Here is a 24434-nt window from a genome sequence, read left to right on the forward strand (position 1 = left end):
AATTCCAAATCATTCCTTCTGCTCTCTCCTTTAGAAACCCCCAAAGCTTTTAAAATTTAAATTTCTTAAATACTGAAAATTTGTACTCTGACACAAAACAGAAGAGAATAGTACACAGAATCCTTATAGACCCATCATCCAGATTTAACATTATCAAGATTTTTCCACACTTGCTTTATCTCTTTTTTTATTACTGAAATATTTTAAAGTAAATAAATCCTAGACATCATGTCGTTTCATCCCTATACATGGCAGTGTACATCCTCAACTATAATGTCATTTTTTCTTTTCTTTTTTTTTTTTTTTTTGGAGACAGGGTGTCACTTTGTCACCCAGGCTGGACTGCAGTGGCTCAAACATGGCTCACTGAAGCCTCGACCACCCTGGGCTCAGGTGGTCCTCCTACCTCAGCCTCCTGAGTAGCTGGGACTACATTTGCAAGTCACCACACCGGCTATTTTTTCTATTTTTTTTTTTTTTTTTTGTAGAGACGGGATTTCGTCATGTTGCCCAGGTTGGTCTCATGCTCCTGGGTTCAAGCAATCCTCTTGCCTCGGCCTCCCAAAGTGCTGGAATTATAGGCGTGAGCCACCGTGTTTGACTGTAAAATCTTTTTTTTTTTTTTGAGACAGAGTGTCGCTCTGTCACCAGGCTGGAATGCAGTAACGCAATCTTGGCTCACTGCAACCTCCGCCTCCCAGGTTCAAGCGATTCTCTTGCCTCAGCCTCCCAAGTAGCTGGGATTACAGGCGCCAGCCACCACAACTGGCTAATTTTTTTGTATTTTCAGTAGAGGAGGAGTTTCACCATGTTGGCCAGGCTGGTCTCAAACTCCTGACCTCAGGTGATCCACCCGCCTTGGCCTCTCAAAGTGCTGGGATTACAGGTGTGAGCCACCAGCCTAAGTCATTTTTTTCTATAACCACAACACCATGATTACAACTAATAAAATTATTATGGATTTCTTGATATCATTTAGTCCACATTCAGTAGTCTCAAAAATGTCGATCTACAGATAACTTAATCAGGATCCAAACAATTCTACACATTCCAGTTGGTTGTTATGTCTCTTAAATTTCTTTTAATCTAGGACAGCAATCCCCCACTCCCTTTCCGAAATGCCTTTTGTGTGAAACCAGGTCAATTGTCCTATTGAATGTCTCATATTTTAGATTTGTCTGCTTTCTTGTGATGTTATTTTACTCATCCCAATAGCCCACATATTTTCTGTAAATGGGAAGTTAGTTCTTAGGGCTTAATTATCTTAAGGTTCAACATTTTTGGCAAGAATACTTCCTAGGAGGTGCTGCTCTGCATACTGCATTATACCAGGAGGCACACAATACTTAGCTGTCCTGTTTTACTGTACTAATGCTAAGATTGATCAATGTTTTCAAGTGGTGACAGTCTAATTCCCCCACTGCAAAATTCCCCATTAACCTTTCTCCTAATGGTTTCATCTAATGATAATCAGTTCCTAAGTTATTTCAGTCAAGGTTACACAATTATTTTTAAAATGCCTTTTTACTTTTATCTGGTATTATTCTGTGAAAAGCAACTTTCATTACTTAGAAGTCACTTTGTTTTCCTGAAATACAGAGAACAGGCAAAGTAGAATAAATGTTCAATTAATTCTCTTTAATTGTAATTAATCTTTTTGGGGGGTGTATCATGATATTCAGTGTTTCACTCAATTGTGGTTATAGATTTTGGTGCTCAAATCAATCATCTTTGGCCACTGAGAGCCCCTCCAATTTAGCTCTCTTGTCTATTTGACAGAACTCCATTAGTTTCTGATAGTTAATTTGCTTTCTGACACACCTAGATTTTTCAGGTTTATCTTGTACTTTTCCTACACCAGTTCTGAAATCAGTGTCTCCTCCAGGGAGCCTTTCTTCAATTTCGTGGAAAACAGTTTTGGGAGGCCAGAAACAGGCCCTAGGGATGCTCACTGCATTGGATTTTTATTGCTTCTAGGCATTTCAGTTGACAGAGCTAGGGAATATGTATTTTTTTTTTAACAGAAAAACTGTCAGGGATTTAGACTGGTATTTTAAATTCAAAGTAAACATTAAATAATATTTTACTTAACTTTTTAAATACCTGCACTTAAGTCTTGAAAATTTTCTCCCTAGCAACAATAACATAATCATTTTTTGCTTTCGCTTCAATATATATAAAAATGTTCATATAATTGCCAATATTACAACTAACAAGCTAATGAATGAAATTTACTAAGATTTCTTTGCAGTTCAATTTGTCCTTGGAATATACTCCATTAAGGATATTCATTGAAAATACTGTTTTCTAAAGCCTTTTGGATAATTCTTTTCTTTGTATGGTTATACCAATTTGAAATTCATGCCATGTCATCCTCTTATCTCTTCCTTACTGAAGATTTTAGCTTTCTGGTTACCTCTTCACCCACTAAGACCTAATTTAAGGTCACCCAGTAACAGTCAGGATTTGAATCTAGGCAGTCTTATGCCAATGCACCCTTTTGCTTACTACACTAATACTTCAGCTGGTTTGCTGATCATAGATCTGAGTTTCCAAAGGGCTCAGTCAAAGAGTTTGCATGGGAATGGTGGTGGGGGAGGGGAAGGATTGAGTAAGATTATGAAGGCTCAGACTTCTGGAAAGGACTAATGGAAATGTGGATGTGAGCATAATGGGATTAATCTGGCCAGAGAATCTCTTGAATCTATTTGGAGCTGCTTATTCTGTAGCCCTGAATGGTACAGTTGTTGGGAAAGGCAGTTTTCTTGATCAGGAACAGGAGGTACTGTGAAGCTTTCCAAGCTACTGTACTCTCATGTTTTCCTCTTCTCTTGGACAGTTTTTACACATTCTACAGATACCTTAAATCCATCTCCAGGAAAAGCTTCCTCTAATCACTCCTACATTAGGTTGGAGGACCCTGCTATGCACTTCCATGTCCTCCTATTGTTCAGCATTTTTCTCATCCAGAAAGATGCAAAGTCAGTGAAGATAAGGTCTCTATCTTGCTCACATTGTATCCCACCACTTAGCATAGTGTCTTGGCTAATAGACTCTCAATGAATATTTGTTAAATTAATGCAATATATTCAGTGAATGAGTTAGTAATTAGGATCAGAAAGATCAGAAATGAAAGATCAGAATGGCTGATCTACCTCCTCTACCTTTTGTTGGTATGTCAGCATAAAAACAAAAATGAATACCAAAAGCCTAAAAGCTTGAATATATAAGAAAACAGACTCTCTAAAATCTAAGATTTATACAGACATGTGAAAATCCATGAAAGAAGCTAACACACCCAAATCTTTAGGAGAGAAATACTAATCATTGAGAGGCATTCTTTAGGGAAGAAAAAGATATTGTCATTAGGCATATGTTGTTGAACATTTGTGAAAGCAGCAGCTTCCAGCTGAACGTTCTGACCCAGATCTGTCAGGCCATATTTGGCTTTATCTAAAATATGCCGTGCCTACCCAGTTCTTGGAGAGGGGAAAGTGTGCAGGCTTTTGAATCGCCTAAACAGAAATATATCTTATTGGGAAATTAAACAGATATATGGAAGATTCTTTTATTTTTGTTTTCAATTTTACTATCTTTTGAATAGGTAATATATTCACATAGTTCAAAAGTCAAATGATACAAAATGGTATACATTAAGAAGTTTCTTTCCCATTCCTATCCCTGACCACCTCATTCCCTTTATGCTTCCACACCACTAATAACAACTTTTTTTCTAATATTTATTTATGCAGCTGGAAATGTTTGCATGCTAATACCCCTCCTCCTCTCCCCCTTACACAGAATATAGTATTATATGGATATTGCTCTATAGCTTGTGTTTTTTTCTGCATATATCCTGGAGATAGTTCTATATCAATACATTAACATCTTCCTTTTCCTTTTGTTTTACAGTTGCACTGTGTTCCACAGTGTGAAGGATCCATAGTTCATATAACCTGTTCCGTATTGATGGTATGTAAGCTATTTCCAATCTTTTGCTGTAACAATGATGTAATGAATAACCTTAAACATGAAAACGAAGATTATTTTAGACTAGTACAAATAAGAGTGGATTACAGCATTAAGTGGGAACTGTCTGGCAAGTAGCTAAGGTAGGAGTCCCTCTGTGGGACTGGGGATTAAGGGTGTTGTGAGAGCACCGTAGTCAGTTGAATGTGTAATGAATGACCAGACAGATCTGTGCAAGAACAAGTTTTTTTCTTCGATTCATTTTTCCCAAGTGGAATAAACAGGAGGTTTTAGAGAGAACAGCATCAAGTAGGGAGACTCATCTGTAGAGCTCTAGGTGTCCCCTAAGTTTAATGTTTTTAGTGTTTAGAAAGTAACATCCAATTTACACAATAATTAGAAAAGCTTATTCTCAGCCACTTCCCCAAATTCCAGTAACTTTTTTAAGAGGCCAAGACTTGTGATTAAGGATTTAAAAAGGCTCCCTGTCTGATAAGGCTCTGGCAGTCTAAACAGATGTAGCACAGAAGGCACTATTGATGGACCATCCAACATCCATCCTCCTTCATTCCTGCTGGCAGAGCCCTGCCTTTGCCAGGTAGTCCCTTCCACTATGTGGCACAGACTGGCCTCATTCCCATCTCAGGGTGGATCCTGATTGGTCTAAATCAATCATGCTGGCAACATGCCCTATGAAGATGCTTGGCTGAGGTATTTGCATATGACCCAATTTTGGCCAATGACACTGGCAGACAAGCTGCCTGGAGGGGGAGGGTAGGCTTTTAGGGGAGCAGTTAAGAGTCATCGTCCTCTTTTCTTTGTGGGCAAAGAGGCGGTATCTCAAGTCTGCCCAGCTCTGTTGGTCTCCTCATAGTAGAAAGCAGAATATCCCTGACCTGACTCAGCCACAGCTACCTCATCGGTATCTAGGGAAAGGAGGGCTGAGTAGAACAGCAGGCACCTGGGCAGGTACTCCTTCAAACAACTTTCTTTAAATAATTGTTTAATATATGGAGTCAGGTTGACAAAGATTTTCTATTAATATTTTGTTTACTAGAAACAAACTAACTTGAATTCATTTTCTCTAACTGAAGCAGAGTTAGTATTCTGAAAATACCAGTCAGTTCACTTCTCCTGTAGCTCTCCTCTTTTCAAGCTCTCTTTCAGAATTTTTTGGAACCAGACAAGTTCCTTACAGCACACTGAAGAGCTCACAGTTTAGGTAACAAAAAGTCACACCTATCAGCTACACGGCACTACTCATACATTATTTGCTTTTAGGATCTCTGTTCTGCTTTCATTTGAGAGCTACTGCTTGTAGATGTTACAGAAAAATTCAGCAGGGATATAGGTCTGCTTAAATTTCAAAGGCAGTAGTTTGGAGGAGGCTGATTTACATTTTGTCACTTTGTTCCAGTGATAAGCATCACTTAATAGAGCAACATACCATAATAGATAAACTGGTTGCTTATCCCCTGATGTGGCTCTGGGTCACAGATTAAATATGAGGACTGACAGAGTGGAATATAAAGTACCACGGAGCACAGAGGAAGACAATGCCTTTTTAAGGCTCCTAAGAAGGAGTTTGCTCCTTCTGGAGCATGGGTTTCAGAGCCAGAAAACAGGCCCAGCTACTTCCTTGATAGTACCCAGAACAAAAATTAAAATATGGAGCCGCTTGTTAAAAAATTAATAAGAATTTCGCGACAGCAACAGTGAGCATTAAACCAGGTGTGGGGGCCTGTGTAGGCAGCATACCCAGGGCCTTAGGTTCAAAACTCACTCTTGCCTCTCCAAACCTTCCTGGCTTTGGACAAGTCACCCTGAGTCTCCCTTTTTTTCACCTGTAAAATTGTGATAACTGAACCTCCCTTGAAGAGTTGTTATGAGGGCGGAATGAAAAGCACCTGACACATGATAGGTGCACATTCCTCTTGGCCTATGTTGTGGGCTCTTCTGCGGTTGTTCTTCAGAGCCATCTATCTTTAACTTTCTACTCTCATTTCCCACTTTCAAAATTTTTCAAATGGGTATTAGGGTGAATCTTATTAAATGGCCCGTATCTGACGACTTAGGATCTACAAAACGGCAAATAAGAATCAAACGTATGTGTTCCTTGGCACAGCTTGGAACACTACGGTCCTCAGACCAGGGCAACTGGGCTCTTTCCCCTGCGCCCGAGTTTTGGGGGACACGCGCCCCTACCCCATGCCCTACTCCCCCGACGCGATCTTCCAGATGCGCTCTTCCCCCCCAAGTAACGTGGAGTCCCTGGAGCTCACTCCCCTTCTAGACCACACTCCAGTACCCGGAATTCCGGGATTCATACCCAAACGGCCCTCAGCCTGCTCCAGAACCGTTCGGCCTCTGCCCATGGGACTTCTCCCAGCAGGCTGGGGGCAAAACTTAGGCCCCAAGGACGACCACGAGGCCGCAGTTTCGGGTGGATGAGCCGAGCAAGGACTTGCAGGTTACGGGAGGTAGGAGGAGCGGTAGAGCGGCGTGAGGGTCGGCACGCATGCGCACCAGGCCCCTCGCAGAGCAGCGCGGATCTGGATGGGAAAACGCGGGCTGGGTCCGTGGCTTCCGTTTGTACGTTTGCCCCTCCTCTCGCGCCCCTCCCTCTCTCTCATATAACGGGCCAGCCTGGCTTTCAAGGTCCCCTATATTATGGCCCCAACCTACTGTTTACAGTTTTATCTGCACACATGCGTCTCCTCTCCTGTTCCCAGCTGCTATGATTCCCCCAAGTATTCTGGGCATTTAAAAATACCTCTATGCTTTCTACACGATGCTGTCTCAACCCTTTCTCCCTTTTCTCCACCTGAGGAAATTAATCATCCCTAGGAGTCCTCCCCGCCAACCCAACCCTTACCACCAGGCAGGGCTAGATACTACCTATGTCTTTCCCCTGTGATCACAGTATATGTAATTATTATTATTATTATTGCCCTTAGACTGTATGAGGGCTCTTCCAGGGCAGTAAACATGCTTTTTTATGCTTCTTCTTAGTGGCTACCCCAGCACCTGGCACTCAGTCGCCAAAAATTATCTTTCAATGTGCTGTACTCATCAAAATCCCAGCTCCTCCAGTGACCAACTGGCCTTAAGCAAAATTCCCGAAACCAGTCTCCTCTTCCTTAAAATAGAAATGAGCACACTTTCCTTCTTGAATAGTCCTAAGGATTAAATAAAGTAATTCATCCAAATTGCTTCAGCACAATGATAAATAGTATGGGCTCAATAAAGGATATCCATGATTAACTTAGCTCCTATATTCTGATTCTTGGTAACCTGTAGGAGGAAGTAAATAGTCCTTTGAAGCTGGCAGTGTGGTTTCTATTTTGACGAGAAGAGTTTGTATTTAATAGCATAATCTTAATAGAAGTGTGAAAAAATGGGTGTAAAAAAATTACCTGAGGTAAGGTAACACTTGCTTGGAAATAGTTTTATTAAAAAGGCACCAAGTCATATTTTTTAAGTAAATTCATTATGTAACTTGGTAGCCTTCACCAAAATGGGTGAGAAAAATACTACATTACAATCTATTTTGAGAGGTATTCATAATAATGTTTATATGTCAATACCTAATTACAGGAAAATATACCTTTGAGAACTTTTTAAAGAACTTTACATGGATATATATATATATGTATATATATATATAAAACTATGCTTTTATAAGTATTCTTACAAAATGTAGGTATTACTACAAAAATGCTGCAAGCATACATATATACATTCAGCTTAGATTTTTTAAAAGGAAAAACTTAATTACAAAAAATGCTAATAGAAACAGAAAACAATTTCTGAGTTACTCTATAGATCATGTCTGCTATGATTTATTACCCCAAATTGTCTAATTGTCTATTAGCATATTTTGCAATATTAAATTAAGCTACTGGTATTTGCATTATTGCACATCTAAATCCTCTTTTTGAGAAAACAAAAAAAGGAATATTATCTAAGCTTGCAGAAAAAATAAAAATGGTTTTATATAACTTATTTGAATCATATTGCTAATACAGAATAAAATTGACCCACTTCGTTAAAGAACTTGATCTCAATCATTTTCCAAGCTAGTGCAAAATAAAATAAAGTCAGACAATTATTTTTCCCGCAAAGTATTCACGCTATTATGCTGATAACTGTTTGCTTACAGTCTCAACTATGGGAGACTATAAGCCTAACTATCTACAATGGGTAATTGTGCTAATTATTTTTCACAATGGCACATCTCACTGCATTTAGATTGACTTAAATAATAGAAGTTGCCAATTTAAAATCCTAAAATATATGAAGATAGCTGAGGTTGAGAATTAAGAAGTTATGGGTAGGAGAAGATACTACTAGTAAATTTAAGATTTCTAAGGCACAGAAGGAAATCTGGCAAATCTTGTGTATTCTAGGTGGTAGAAATGAAAATTAATAATGGCTTTACAATAATCACAACAATATCATAGTAAAGTAGCTTTTCTTTGAGTTGCCTTTTGTGCTTAAAAGTATAATAAATGGGATATCATCTTTACTCTTGCCATAATGCTAAGACACAAATATTTGAATTCTGAATTGCAGGCCAGAGGAAGCAGAAACTTGCTTATGGAAAGAGATGGCGGAGTTTGCCATTGAGTTCTCTCTCCTTGCTTAAAAGATCCAGGCTGTGCTTTTTGAAGGCTTCAGACTGCAGCCTGAGTTCATCGTAGGCCTTCTGGATCCCATCTACTTTGCACTGAAGCTCCCTGACTCTCAAGTTGCTGTCCACAGCCACTGCCTCTTGCTTAAACCGCTCCAGCGCATGCTTCCTGCCCTCATTTGCTATCTCCAACTTTTCCTCAAGCTGGCGGATCTCTGCCTGTTTGTTCTGAAGCACTTTGCCCCTTTCCATTGACAGCTGCAGCAACTCCTCTTTCTCTCTAGTGACGGTCTGCAGCCTGGCCTGCAGCTCCTGGCTCAGGCTGCTGTGTGTCTCCTCTGCTTTAGCCATCTGCTCCACAGCCTGCTGGTGCTGCTGCTTGAGAGTCTGCAGCTGGCTGTGCAGCTGTTCTGTCTCTTTGGTGTGGGTGCAGGCCTGCTGGCTCTGTAGCTCCAGCAGCTCCTTCTCGCGCGCCTGTGCCTGGCAAGCATCCTGAGCACACCTCTCCTTCAGCGTCTCTAGCTCCCCAGTGAGAGCCTCACACCGGACTGTGAGCTGTAATACTTTTGCCTCCTCATCCTTCAGAGCCTGGCTGAAGAGGCTGCTATTCTCCAGCTTCAGTTTCTCATTCTCCTCCCTCAGTTTGATGTTCTCACTCTTGTATTCATCCTTGAAGCGGATCATCAACTCGTGGTTGGCTGCTAGGGTCATAAAGCGTTCCTCTACCTTCCGAGTGTACTCACCCTGGGCCTTGAGCTTCTCAGCCTCCTGCATCATCTTCTCCTCCAGCTCTGCATTGAGCAGCTCTAGGATCTGGCAGCGCTCCAGGGCCTCATCTGACCTCCGCTTCAGGATGCAGATGAGCTGGGACTGATCTTCAATGCGGGAGCGAAGCATAGCCTTCTCGCTCCTCTCCTCCTCTGACAGTCCCCGCAGGTTTGCCAAGGCTTCCCTCAGATCGTCCAGTTCCTTAAACTCCATCTCCTCTTCCTGGTTGTTCAGTTTTTCATTTTGCTTCTCTAAGCGTTCTTCAGGGGGCGAGGTGTCCATCCTGGGAGCCTGCTCTTTCTGGGGCATAGGTGCTCTCATCCACTAGGGGCTGACTACAGTCTTTTCCCCTCAGATTTCAAAAGCTGCAGGGCGTTGCTAGGGATTCTTGGCACTCCCCAGCAGTTGGTTTTTCCAGTAAGGAGTCCTGTGATTGGTGGACAGGTCTTCAGAATGTTATGAAGTAACAACAGGGGAATCTGGGGGAGTCCAGAGCCAATCTGGTAGGGTTACTTTTGCCTTTCTAACCAATCACAGCTCTCAGTTGTCAACTGTCTCAGTGTCTGGCCGGTACAGCAGAGAGATGCCAACCCCACTCAATCTCCAGCTGGCATCAGGGGAGGAAGCCTGACTCCACCTAATTTCTGGTAGTAGTAAACAAATGAAGCAGGCAATGATATATTTCTCCTCCCTCTCCCCTCTTCAGTTATCATGTAAATAAATTACTTTTTGTGGAAACATGGTTGGCTCCTCAAAAATTATTAATTTTTGAATACAAAGTAGTAGTGGTATTCTGAGAGCCAGGACCCTAAAAGGCTGCATATCTGCACTCGTGATGTTTGGCACAGCTCCCTTTTGGTATTTAGGTATTAAAATAGCAAACCCCAGTGAAATTTCTTTTGTTGTCCTTAGCATTGTCCCCACCTGGGCATAAATACTCTTTATTAGATATTTAACACCCCCTGTTTTTACCCATTATTAAAGTAAGGTTACAGAAGGAAGTTTAGTGAACCATATAAACATTAAAACAGAAAAAATAAGATCCAAATGAAGTTTGCCATTATATACCAAAGGCAACTCCTGATAGATTAAATGTAAACAGAAACTAGAAGAAAATGAAGGTAAACATCAAATCTCTGGGGCTAGGAAGGACTTTTTTTTTTTTTTTTAATGTTAAACATTATGTAAGATCAGAAAGAGAAAGCTTACTCAAAAAGTTATGTATGATTTTTAAAATTATGTGACTTCTGAGGTCTCTCCAGCCCTTTCTTCTACTGGATTTTCCTGACATTTTACTCCTCAGACAAACCCAACTACTGAAGCCAAACCCAAATCCACTAACCAGATCTCCGGCCCTATCTTTTGGTGTTCCTCTGCTTGGAATGCCTTTCCTACTTTGTCCCTTGTCACTCTAGTAAAGCTTTTTATTCTTAGTTAAGAATCGTCTCTGAAGCCTTTTCCTGGCCCCGACATGTCCAATTGGCCACTCACGTCTTTTAGTGCATCCACTATAGCCTATTTGTACTTCTGGTGGAGGATGTGCAAATTTTATTGCAGTCACTGTTTATCTGCCAGCTTCCCTCTGTTAGACTGTAAGATCCTTAAGGGCAGGGACTGTGTCTATTTCATCCTTGATGATTAGACTAGTGCCTGGCACATGGGGGAGATTCACATAAATGTGTATTAAGTGGAAGGTAAAAATCAAATTGAGAAAAATATCCATAATATGACAGACACTACATCACTACATTTTTTTTTTTTTTTTTTTTTTTTTGAGATGGAGTCTCCCTCCATCGCCCAGTCTGGAGTGCAGTGGTGGGATCTCGATTCACTGCAACCTCCGCCTCCTGGGCTCAAACAATTCTCCTGCCTCAGTCTCCCGAGTAGCTGGGATTACAGGTACATACCATCACACCCAGCTACTTTTTGTATTTTTAGTAGAGGTGGGGTTTCACCATGTTGGTCAGGCTGGTCTTGAACTCCTGACCTCAAATGATCCACCTGCCTCAGCCTCCCAAATTGCTAAGATTACAGGCATGAGCCACCACACCCAGCCCAGACACTACATTTTTAAAATAAAGATTTTATGCATATCAACAAAACATTAACATCTAAAAAGAAAAATAAACAATTCAATTCACAAAAATGGCCAAGAATTGAACCTCTACAGTGATCCAATAAATACAAGTTAAAATTAGACATAATTTCATGTATCAAATTAGTCAAAAACTTTTCTCTTAAGACTAGCCAAGACTGGAAAGGTATATTGAAATAGACACTCTCTTAAACTGTTGGTGAAAGTCAGTTGACAGTAGGTATTGAGAAAGTAAGATATTTTTATGGCTTTTGAACTAGTAATTCTTCTGGGGAGACCTTTGCTTAGGAAATAATCTGAAATAAAACATTTTGCTCAAAACTTTTCATTGTAGTGTGGTTTGTAACAACTAAAAGTTGGAAACCCAAGTGTTCAAAAAAAGGGGAATGGTTACAAAAAGTATGATACATTCATACAACAAATACTGTGCAGCCACTAAACATTATTACATTTATAGGTAATTTTTAATCGCACAGAAAAGTCTTATGTTAGAAATATAACTGAAAAAGGCAAAATACAAAACTTAAAATTCAGATGATTTCAATCCTGTGAAAATTAAGGGTAGGGAAAAGAGTTGACTATTCCTGTGGTCACAGTTTCTGGTGGTCAGACTTACTATCTCCCAAGTCATGATGATAAGGAAAAACCCTGGGTGTCAATATAGATATGGGATGAATTTTTAAATGCTTCAGATTTCACTGGGAACAAAACAAAAATGAAAGAAGAGTTTCAGGTTTTTCCCTCACTGTCAAAGATCAATGTCTCATGTTTCAAATCCTGAATTTCTTATCTATCTATGGAAACCAAGACTGAGGACTGGGGAAATTTCCTAAGCTGAAATTTTAACAACTGCATAAACAATAGGATATTGAAGTTTTGTGAAGTGAGTTCCAAAGACTTTAAAAATGTGAATTAAACTTATTTGTAATTTTTCCACATTTCTCTTCTGTCCTTTTCCTTAAATTTAAAGCTTCATATGCTTAAATGGAGCTTATCTAGTCATTTTCAAGGCAAATGACTAGAGAGTTAGGATGGTCCTCTTAAATAAAAGGGTCTTACAAACACTGAAAATTTTATTTGTTGATTATATGGTTATCTGATATCGTAAAGTGAATTCACAAAATATATTTCCAAAGGAGAGGAAAAGAATTCAGAAAAATACTCAAAAAATATACATACCTTTTTTTTTTTAAAATACCAGTCAGGGTCTCACTGTGTTGCCCAAGCTGGAGTGCAGTAGTGTGATCATAGCTCACTGCAGTCTTGAATTCTTGGGCTCAAGCAATCTTCCTGCCTCAGCCTCCCAAGCAGCTAGGACTACAGGTGTGTACTACCATGTCCAGCTAAATTTTCCACATTTAAAAAAGCTTATATTTCTTTTTTGCAAATATATTTTAATACCCGTTTCTATTAAATTTATATTTACATTATTTTAAATAACATACATCTATAGATTATTTATCAAGGCCAAGAATCTGATAAGATCCTAATCAATATTCATTCATTTATTCAATAAACATTTGCAAGGTTGTTTGCAATGCTAGGTGCTAAAAATATATTAATAAAATAGATACAGTCACTATCCTCAAATAACTTGGTTTAGTAATCACTTTGGTTCCTCTCTGTTGTGGTTGTCTTCTTTGCTCGATCTTTTTTTTTTCTAGCTACCCTCCTGAAAGTATCCTGTATATTCCCTTCCCAGAGATCCAAGGTGACCAGTGCTCTCCTTAGTAGTGACCAATGAGTCCTCTCCACTTATCTTCATGTCTTTCCATGCCTCCCTCCCTTTTAAAGCTACCATTTACAGAGCTCTTCTAGGTAGCGGGCATTTATTTGTACATCTTTCACTTAATTCTAATGATATTCTTGAAGGGTAGCCATTATTATCCACATTTTATAGATTACAGGTAACAAAGAAACCAAGGTTCAGAGAGGTTAAGCAAATTATCTCATGTCACCCAGAGAATAAGTGATACAGCCAGAATTCAAGTCTAGATCTTTTTGATACCAAAGCCCATGATCTTAGATCACACTTCATTTGTCCATTTGATCATTCATTCATCTCACATAGACTGAGAAACTATTATATCCAAGATTGAAGTCCCAACTCTCAGGATGATTACAGTTTAGTGATAGAGACAGATAAACAGATAACAACAATTCAATGTGACCACTGCTAAAGTAATCATGGATAAATTAGACATCGCTCTTTTCAAAAATACAGTGGTAAACACTGGATGTTACTGAAGGAACAAAGAAGGGATACAAAACCAGTCTTGGATGGAAGGGGCATATTAGTCAAGATTGTTTTAATAGAAACCCAATTCAATTTAGCTAAGCAAGTGGAAATATATTGGCTCACAGAAAGTGCACTGAAGGAGCTCATAGAGTCAAAGCAGGAGTGGCAGGAACGAGGTAGGACCTCAAGAACCAAAACTGCAGATGCAAAGCCACCAGGACTCTTTATTTCTCCATCTATTTTTCATCTCTATTGTAGACAGGGTGGATGTGTGATTTTCTCCAGCCACAGTTTGCACCAAGGACAGCGTAGTTCCACTGAATTTATGTGGGGATGGGATCTGTAACAGTGGAAATTAAAGAAAGCAAAAATTTTGAGGCTAGTGGCAAGAGAGTGGTTGACTGGCTAGAGGAGTGATAGTGGGAGATGACTGATAGGGGTTTGAGGGATGGAGTCCACAATGACTTTTAAAAATAATGTTACAGAATAATGAACTGAAAGCTGACAGCATAGAAGATTTTGGTCAGAGTGGGATGTTTACATTTAATGCTTCAATGGTAGAACTTCCCAGTTACAAGGAAGTTCATGGATTTGTGTGGCTGAAAAGGAATAGAGGTTAAGGACATTCAAATTGAGAAAGTCAAGGAACTAAGAAGCCAGGGTGTCTGATGAACATTCATATGCTGTAGAGTCAGGTGCCAGGGTCATCAATGAATGAGTTGAGAAGGATAGTAGAGGACAAGAATGAGTGGAAGGGATAATCATAACAGCAAACATTTACAGAATGCTATCTGTCAAAAGTGAGCACTATATTGATTCATTTATTTTCACCTATAGAGTAGGCACAATGTCCCCCCTTTCTTTTTTCTTTTTCTTTTTTTTTTTTTTTTTTTACAGATGAGACACAAAGAAGCTAGATAACTTGTCCAAGGTCACACAGCTACTAAGTGGTTTAACTGAGATTCAAATCCAAGCTACCTGTTTCTGGAGGTCACTTAACCATTACACTGTACTCCCTTCCTGATACACTGTACTCCTTTCTAAGGCTGGACAACACACAGCCTTAGAAACATTTACAGGAAGAGGGAGAAGCAATGATCTGAAATCTGATCCCACATCCTGATTGAGGTACTGGGTGTGAGAGAGTGAGTCTTCTTTTTGTAAGGTTAAAGGAGAACCAGTTCTTTTGGAAAAAGCCAGCCAAAGAAATAGAGGGAATAGTCTGTGATTGAATCAAGTATGTGGGGACATGTTTTTTAATAAAACAAACTAGTGAATAAGCCTGGGAGAGAGTGAAGATGAGAGTAGATGAGAAAGCAATCCCAAAGCAGAATGGGAATGAAAGTACAGTGGAAGGAGATATTTGGGGCTTTTTACTCCTATAGTGAGTATGGATGCCAGGGATCTGAAAAGATGTCTAAGCAAGTTCCCTGGAAAATACAGCTGAGGGGAAGGGTGGTAGGCATCTCTGAAAGAAGCTAGCCTAGGTTAACAGTAACCATGCTTTGGGTGGACTGCTAGACCATGTGAGAAGTCCATGGAGTTCCCAGGATCCTCACCACCTACTTAGAAGCTACAGTAGTCATGGTAAGTGGAAGAATTTAGGCCTCTCTGAAAAGAGTCAGCAGTGACCCTTACAAATTTTACTTCATTTTAAAAATAATGGTATTTTGAAATATTTTCACTTGAGGTAGAAACAAACTGCATGTATGCCTAGCTCTTGATTTCGCCAGTGTCTATATAACGTCCCATTCTTCTAACAACGAACCATTTTCCTTTGGCCACAGGGTGGGCACATTACCCAGGCTAGGTGAATCATATTATACCATCCACAGTGAATGGTCCAATAGGTGGGCATATGACACAGACCTGGCCAGTTTCCACCATAGGTCTCTCAAGCTGAACCTAGGAAAAAGAAGTGCTTTAGCTGAGAGGTTGTGATGCTGAACCTGGCTGAGGTGCTATTTCTCACTCCCTGAAGGACAGAGATCACATCTGAGTTTCTGGTTCCAGCCTGTAGGTCCCCAAAATAACCTAGGTTCCTGCAGTACTTCTTTATTCTGTGACCTAACCCAGTATATTTCCAATAAATCCTCCTTTTTGGCTTATTTGCAGTTGGGCTTCTGAAAAAAACCAAAAAAAAAGCCCTAAAATATGCAGTTCAAGAAAATGCCTCTAGCTTAAAATAATGTACTTTGAAGTTTTAGCAGGGTCTTTGCCTAAAAGTTACACTGGCTCAAAAGCATGTCAACCCGAGTTCACTAAAGAATTCAAGTTGCCTACATTTTTTAAAAGAGAATATCTCCGTGTCTCCCAGGCTGGAGTGCAGTGGCACAATCAAAGCTCACTGCAGCCTCAGACTCCTAGGCTCAAGCAATTCTCCCACCTCAGCCTCCCAAGTAGCCAGGACTACAGGCACACACCACCAAGCCCAGCTAATTTTTTTAGTTTTTCTAGAGATGGAATCTTGCTATGCTGCCCAGGTTGGTCTTGAACTCCTCAATCAATGCTCTTGCCTCAGCCTCCCAAAATTTTGGATTTACAAGCATGAGCCAGCCACCACACCCAGCCATGCTTACATTTCATAAAGCATGAAGCTCACACTTGGCCTTCCTTTTGAACCAGGAGAGATTCATTTTATGACTTACACTTTCTTTTTCATGTGAAACATCTCCTTGGACTTCTTGAGTCAGTCAGAAGTGCTGTGGATAGATGCAAGGAAGGTGGGGGGTTCTATTGTCCACTTTGGTGTTTTGAAGATGAGGGATTGGGGGATAGGACAAGGCAGGCAGTCCTGGTCCTAGATGGAGAGATAATGGAGCCAATCTCATTAGTGCTCCAGAGCTGGCCAGATGCTGGTTTTACAGGTAACTGAAAGAAAGGCTGAGAAAGTCACTTGTACTATGATGTGGCAGAAGCCAGAACAGGGTTTGTGCTTCTGCCACTGTGCTCTAGGAAGTGTGACTCTAATTAGCTCATTTTGCCCTTCCTTAAGTTCAGAGCAGGAATGAGAAATAGAGCTGGACTAAGCACTCTAATAAAAAAACCTGGGTTGGGAGGCCGAGGTGGGCAATTCACAAGGTCAGGAATTCTCGAGACCAGCCTGGCCAACATGGTAAAACACCATCTCTACTAAAAATACAAAAATTGGCGGGGCGTGGTGGTGGGCACCTGTAACCCCAGCTACTCAGGAGGCTGAGGCAGGAGAATTGCTTGAACCCAGAAAGCGGAGGTTGCAGTGAGCCGAGATCACGCTATTGCACTCCAGCCTGGGTGACTGAGCGAAACTCCATCTCAAAAAAAAAAAAAAAAAAAAAGACCTGAGGAGACAATGGAAAGGGCATTGACCTAGGTTAGTTGCTCTTATTGGCAAGTGGGTAGAAGATTCTAGTATCTGTTTGGGAAAAGAGGCAAGTATTCTAGTTGTTTTCAATGACATTTATGAGATGCTTGTTGTTAGATCCCATGTTCACCTGTCACTCAGGCTTTCTTGAACCTACATTAAATCAGTGCTTGTTTTGAGAAAACTAAGCTGGTTGGGTCCTAAGGAAGAGTAATGTGCTTCATATACTAAAATCATCCCCAAAGGATTTTAACTACTTAAAAAAAAATCCTTGAGATCTGCTATGTCCTTTAAAACAAAATAAATAAAAATAAAACTCCTACTCTTAATAACACAGCCAAAGTTGCCCACTTAGAGGAGATGATTCCCAGAACTGTAGTGAAGACTGTAGAAATATTAGCCCAGAAGAAGTTCATTAGCCTTGTTAGGAAATTTAGATGTTTAGAATTCCTAAAATATTTTATTTAAAATGAGAAGTCAGGCTAATTTTCTAATACAATTTAAATCAAATGACAATTTATTCCAAGGGTTTTTACAAAATACTTTATGAAAATTTTACATACATAAGAAGTACAGTATAACTGAACAACTTACATTCTAATTAAAACTTTGTTGTAAAACATGTTTGTGACTACTCTTATGCTGATTTCATATAATAAAGTTATAAGAAAAACAATCATATATATGCAGGGTTTTAAAAAAATAAACTCATAAAAATACAGGCTTGAGATCTATCTTAGAATTAAGTCAAAACAAGCCAACAAATGAATTTTACCTATGGCCAGTGGGTGGCACTAAAATACATTTGAGGCTTGTTTTAACTGCCTGTTTTCTCAAGGCAGAAAACACCAGTAAATTCAGTCTCATTGTCCTAACATGGAATTCCGCAGTTTATTAGAGATTGCAGAGTAAATAGTTTCTTAAGATCCACTTTTTTTTTTTTTAATCATCACTGATGTTCTGTCTCCATTCCGCGCCCCACTTTGAGTATCTTTCTGCTACTTTTTCCCACAACCTACAAAGGTCCTGCAAGGGTACCAGACCCTCTTAACTGTGGCACAGAATTGTGGTGTGAAACACATGATGGCAAACAAGAACATTTTGCTTATCAACAATACCCCGTGTTTAATGCTCTGGGGCAACTTTTTCTTTGAAGCAGCAGCAGATGTTCAATTTTCCTAGCTTGTTCAAATATATTCTTTAATGTTAGAGTCACAAATTACACATTTTGTTATTATTTAAATCCCTTGGGCCTTGTAATCAAAGAAGCACATGCAGATTGGCTTTTACATGCTGTATAGTATTCCTTAGATGCAATAGATAGAAAGTGAGGATATTTGTCCACCTACTCAGATTTTCAAGATCAGATTCCACGGGTTTAGTAGTTTCAGTGGAGGAGCCAGTGGAATTTGGGCTCATTTGGAAATCTTGGCAATCAAAAGCATTCTGAGAGGCAGTGTTGCTTCAATCCAAGTATTGGGGGAGTTTACCATTTTCTCCCAGAGAGCAACTTCCTCTGAAGTAGAGTCCATCCAGTCCACTTCAGTCCCATAACTTTTACCTGTAAAAAGGAAGCTTTGTATTTATAAAGAAACAGCTCATTGAGGGTAGGGGAAAGAGAGAAAGTCATTCCCCAATTATAACCACCAGTGGGAGCTAAGAAGAGCTTTCTTCACTGGGAGGGCAGATGTGAAACTCAATATAAGGAAGAACTGTTCAACTGTCTGAGTGACTCCATTTTTGTGATCATTACCATAATTCCCAGAGCAATGATTTTTCTTCAAGTTAATGTAAAGGCCAGACGAAAATTCATCAGGGAATAAGGGAGTTAGGAGTACTCCTGTACTGGGTTGGAGATGACACTGGATGAGCTCTAGGTTAGTGTGACTGAGGCTTTAGTGTCTAACAGACTCAATTTTGAATCTTGGCTCTGCCACTTTGTAGCTGTGTTACTTACTTTCTTGAACTATCAGTTCCTTTGGGGGTAACATTAGTAACTACCTCATAGACTTGTGAGGATTCAATGAAATAATGTAAATAAAGCATTTAATACAGTGACTGGTGCTCCATAAATGTTATTGTTATTACTCAAAGCATACATTTAGGACTATAAATATTTTTACAGGGCAGACTAGTGATGAAGGTTTTTCTGTCCCTGCCACTGCCACAATAACCTAAGCTCTATATGGACAGACACTTTACCCTGTTAATCCTCGTATCTGGAGCCCTTGGCACACAATCTGACATTTCTTTACTCATTTATTTCACTATACTTAACAGATATCTGTTTTCAGGGTATCTCAGTTTTCACTGGGAAGAAGCAAAGCAACAAACAAACCTCCAGTATCTCTGGAAAAATTTGGCTCATGGAGAATTAAAAATGTAGCAAACAGTACCTGTTCCAAAGCCAATCCGAAGACCTCCCAAAAATTGGTTGGTTAATTTGTAATGGTCCCAGACAGTAAGCTCTACACAGGCTTCCATCAGATCTTCAGGCCTGAACCCATCATACACCATAGTGTGGTTGAAAATAGGGTTGGTGGTTTTCCCTACAGCTCTTGTCTTCTGGCGACTTTTCCTACTTGTATCTGGAAGGATGGTACTACAAAAAGAGGCATGATTGTGGGAGCATTTTAGTAAGATAGTGAACATTCATGCTTTCAATACATAACAAAACAGCTACTAAAGATTGACAATGGAGGAAAAGATGTGGAGAGATAGTGGTGGTGTTGGTGGTTTGGCAGACAGTGGGGTTTGCGGTAGGGACACATCATGCTGAAAAGACTCTGGACCTAGAGTCAGCTACACTTGGTTTGAATCCTGACTCTGCTACCTCCTGGGTATGCATTTTAGGGAAAGTTACTCAACCTCACAGATACTTGCTTCTTCATCTATAAAATGGGAATAGTGATGCTGATTTCATAAGGTTAAAATTAGAATTAAATAACATATGCAAAACACTTAGCTCCATGCCTGCATTTAGTAAGTGCTCAATATGCTAGTAATCACTTGAGGATTCCTTTAAAATTTGGAAGCACAGGCTATCCTGATTAGCTGTGATAGCCTAAGACATCTGTGTTACACAGAATAGAAAAAGAAGACTCCAAATTGCTAGATTTGACTTCAGAAATAAATCATGTAATTTTTTTTACAATCACTTACATTTCACTTATGGTAACAATTAAATGAACTTTAACCTACCATGCCTCTTATAAGTAGCAACATAAGACAATACAAGTGGCAATACAAGGCAAGAAGGTCTGTGAATGATCTCAGAATGTGACTGACTGACTTGGTCTCAGAATGAGGCTGACTTGAGCCAAAAAATCTCACCAGCTGACATCTATAAAGAGTACGTGTAGGGAAAATCATAAATAATATCATCTATGCTACTTGGATATATGTCACATATATATTTATTTATTTAATAGAGAAGAGGTTTTGCTGTGTTGACTAGGCTGGTCTCGAACTCCTGGGCTCAAGTGATCCATCTGCCTCGGCCTCCCAAAGTGCTGGAATTATAGGTGTGAGACAACTCGCCCTACCAGATATATGTCACATATATTTGAAAAGCTACAGTTGGTCTTCTGGTAGACTACATATAAATAAAATTAGTCAGAGAAACTAGGAGAGTGCATTAATATCTGTTTAGTTATTATTTACTAGATACCAGCCACTTTATATGTATAACAGAGAAGAGTTTGCCATTTAAAAACCCAGACTGTCTCAAGCTCTTAGTAAGGGCTGATTAACAAATCATTTTCCATATATGTACAGTCTCATACAATGACCCTTTGCAAATACACCACAAAACAGGTGAGACAAAGGGGAGAAGGAATTCTCCCTCTCCATAAAGGAGTCAAGGGGTGTGACATGTTACCATTAGAAATTTAATAAACTCTTTTGAACTGATTATTGCCCTCACCAACAGATGTTTTCCCTAGAAGACATTACATACTGAGTATGAGGTCTCTAGTTTCCTTTGACCTCTTACTTTATGATTTTAAAGCTAAATGAAGCCTTAAGAGTTCATGATATAGATTCCTCCAATTCATGTTTCCATTATCCCAAGTAAATTCATTTAAATTATGAATAATGAGTCAGCATTACAGATATGGAGAACCGAAACAACCAGCAAAGGCCAGGCTATAGAACTGATACAGAGTTATCAATACTATTACCATTTAACAAAAGAATTTAGATGACTTCCCCTTAGCAGTGGTAGATCAAGGCATTCCTTCACCCAGATGTGCACTTCTCCAGTTGTAGGAAGCTTTTTACCTATAATAGTAAAAGAAGAGAAAATTTTCACTGCCAGTTCTCTTTTTGGCAATACTGCATCCAAAGCTGTCAGCCTAAAAATGTTCTGGCACGGAGATACTAGCTAGTACTTGATGATATCATCTGAACTGATTAAATCTATATAGTCTTAACTAAGTCTTTCATAATCTGGTTTTACTGAACTCAGCTCTATAAAAATAATTCATATTGACTGTAATTACAGAGTATTACATCATTCATACATCATTCATTTGGGGTTTTGCTTGGTTCAACAAAATCAGACATCAGGAATGTGAATCATTCATTTACAGTTATATTCAAAATATCTCAATGAAATGCATATACCTTCCAAATATTAATACCAGTATCAATCGGTGCTAGTGGAAGCCATTTAAAACATATTTGAGTGTAAAGTACCCAAAACAAGTATTGGCTAAGGTAATCATTTTTAAGAGTAGTTACACTTTTTTTTTTTTTTTTTTTGAGACATGGTCTCACTCTGTCACCCAGCTTGGAGTTCAGTGGTGCAATCATGGCTCACTGCAGCCTCAACCTCCTGGGCTCAAGTGATCCTCCTACCTCAGCCCTCCCGGAGTAGCTGTGACTACAGGCATGTGCCACCACACTTGGCTAATTTTTAAATTTTTGTAGAGAGAGAGTTTCGTCATGTTGCCCAGGCTTGTCTTGAACTCCTAACCTCAAGGGATCCACCTGCCTCAGCCTCCTAAAGTGTTGGGATTACAGGGGTGAGCCACCACACCCGGTCAAGAGTGGTTACACATTTTATAGGGATATTGTATGTATATATGTAATAGTTAATATTATGGGCAGACAGTTACTAAGAACTTGGCTTAGTCTTATATTGTTGTCTAGACTGGGTTCATATGAACAGAGGAATGCCACCAGATTTTTCTGACTGGGTTAGCTCAATCAGTTAACCAAACAGTATTTAGTGAGCATCTATCATATGCTCATCTTATGCTATGCTAGGAACATCATTAGATATACAGAGAATACATGAAATAATCTATGTCCTTGGGAAATGTTTATAGTTATGCTGGAGAGAATAATTCAAATAAAATGATAAAAATGTAATATACAGTGAAACTCCAAGTTATTACTGCAATGTTCTAGAAGATGATACGATCAGTGAGATCTAATATAGTTAGGAAAAGCTTTATGGAGGAGATGGGGCTTCGTCTAAGATTTTGGTAGGTTGAGGAGAAGAGGAAGCCATTTCAAGGAAGAAAAACTACATGGGCAAAAATTCAGACATGGTGGCACACATCACAACACACAATACCCCTGCCCTCTACTACCAAGTGATAGAAGGTAAAAGGAAAATGGGGTTTCTATGAATGTTGACTTTAAATGATAGAATACAAATTATATGCAAAATAATCTACCTTTTAGGAAAATCCAGAAGTTACAAGGTGGTAGTCTGACAGCAATCTGGCCTGAAAATATGCTTTGCTTGCCCTCTAATTATTTCTTTTTGTGTGGGCGGTACAAACGACATTAGAATGCTTTTCTTTAGTTCAGTTACTATCCTCACCATCAATTATTTCTTCCATCTCACTAGCTTCACTGCCTGGTTACTGAAAGCATTTGAGTTTACAACCTCTGATTTCAGCCATAATGTTCATACAGATTCTTAAAGAGACTAACTTGGGGAACTCCCTTGGGAAATGGATCAAGGAGCTGGCTGGCATTCATTTCCTGCTAGTCTCTTGCTCCTTAACTGGGCTGAAGACCTGACAAGGAGGCAACTGATAATCTTGAGGGAAAAGCTTTATCTCTTAATGAGACCCTGAGAGTGGAAGGCCAATGAGCTTTAAGTTCTCTGGAGTCCTCCTAATTCCCACCTGTGAAAAAGAACACTCAAGTTTTATTCTTATAGCACTATCAATAGGTCCAAATTCTGAACACAGGAATACACAAATTCTGAATACAGGTCATTCACATTGTGCAGATACAAACTTTTTGGAGAGTGAGGTGAAACCTAAGGACTATAAACTAAACTAAAAAAAAAAAAAATGAGAATTTTCTCATAGAAACAGAAAGTAGAATGATGATTACCAAAGCTGGCAGTAGGGGAAAAGGAAATTGTTGGTTAACAGATACAGAGTTTCAGATTTGCAAGATGAAAAGGTTCTGGAGATCTGTTTCCCAACAGTGTGAATATACTTAGAACTACTGAGTTGTACACTTAAAAATGGTGAAGATGGTAGATTTTATGGTTTTTGTCACAATAACAAAAAAAGAACTTTCTTATTTACAACTGTGAATAGACTCATTTGGTCTATACGTTACTAACTTGATAAGTTTGTTTAGGGCCTCACCTTTGAAAATGCATAATAAATACTGGGAGAAGAGAACGATAAGGAAAGGAAATAAATCTGAATAGAAAATCATTACATACCAGGGACTGGCTCTGGGACATACTGGAGAGCTAGTTTCATTTCACCTCTGTTTTCTGCTTCAAGGGCAACTGGTGCTGTCTGAAAAGTGAAGAAATGTCAGCAGGTGTGAGACAGACTTTTCATTCTGTTTGTTGGTACAGGTCCTATTAGAGAACCATATCTGTCCCATTTCTGGGACCATGTGTCACTCATGAGTGCTCTGGATTAAACTTTATCTCTGCATCAGAACTAGACTGTTGCCTTAATACCTGGGAAAGCTAGGCTGTATATCTTGAAAAATCTTGCAGGATACCCAGAAAATATTTCAAGGCCTTTAGTCTCAAAGATGGTGAAGAAACCAGAATGGCTTTCTTGGAGATGGGAGAGGTTTCTTAGAATGCTTTAATCTTAATCAAAACACAAATATTTTGTTAGCTATTCAGCCAGCATATATGACAATTTATTTGTATTCCCTTTATTTGAAGGAGTATGAGACAGTGTGTGAAAGTAAGGGGGAAAAGGCTATATCTTACATTTTCAAAGCTGCACTAATCTGATTATTTTAGGCCAAATGCAAAGAAGTCTGTAAGTATAACAAAGACTGAACAAGAATTTTTTTTTTTTTTTTTTTTTTTTTTTTTGAGACGGAGTCTCGCTCTGTCGCCCAGGCTGGAGTGCAGTGGCCGGATCTCAGCTCACTGCAA

At 39.4% G+C, this 24434-nt stretch overlaps 2 protein-coding genes across 51 annotated transcripts in view; both read right to left on the minus strand.

Annotated features, from left to right (window-relative positions):
• Positions 1 to 8428: 8428 nt before the first annotated feature.
• CCDC89 (coiled-coil domain containing 89) lies at positions 8429 to 10405 on the minus strand. Its single transcript, XM_077964164.1, has one exon. The coding sequence runs from the start codon at positions 9689 to 9691 to the stop codon at positions 8567 to 8569; it is 1125 nt and encodes a 374-aa protein (XP_077820290.1). The 5' UTR covers positions 9692 to 10405; the 3' UTR covers positions 8429 to 8566.
• Positions 10406 to 17533: 7128 nt separating this feature from the next.
• SYTL2 (synaptotagmin like 2) overlaps positions 17534 to 24434 on the minus strand; it is a 161766-nt gene continuing 154865 nt past the window's right edge. For all 50 annotated transcript variants that reach the window (XR_013404242.1, XM_077964145.1, XM_015115365.3 and 47 more), the window contains 4 exons: positions 23751 to 23829; positions 21229 to 21328; positions 19444 to 19649; positions 17534 to 18608 (listed from right to left, as the gene is read on the minus strand). Coding sequence is in view for 49 of the 50 variants with exons in the window: in XM_077964145.1 (XP_077820271.1) it covers positions 18463 to 18608; positions 19444 to 19649; positions 21229 to 21328; positions 23751 to 23829 (531 nt within the window). In the remaining variant the exon portion in view is untranslated. The remainder of the gene's footprint in view (positions 18609 to 19443; positions 19650 to 21228; positions 21329 to 23750; positions 23830 to 24434) is intronic.

This window comes from Macaca mulatta, chromosome 14 (assembly GCF_049350105.2).
Source record: "Macaca mulatta isolate MMU2019108-1 chromosome 14, T2T-MMU8v2.0, whole genome shotgun sequence".
Lineage (NCBI taxonomy): Eukaryota > Metazoa > Chordata > Mammalia > Primates > Cercopithecidae > Macaca > Macaca mulatta.

Coding starts and splice junctions, on each gene's coding strand:
- CCDC89 (XM_077964164.1), bottom strand. CDS start 9,691: ATGAGAGCACCTATGCCCCAGAAAGAGCAGGCTCCCAGGATGGACACC.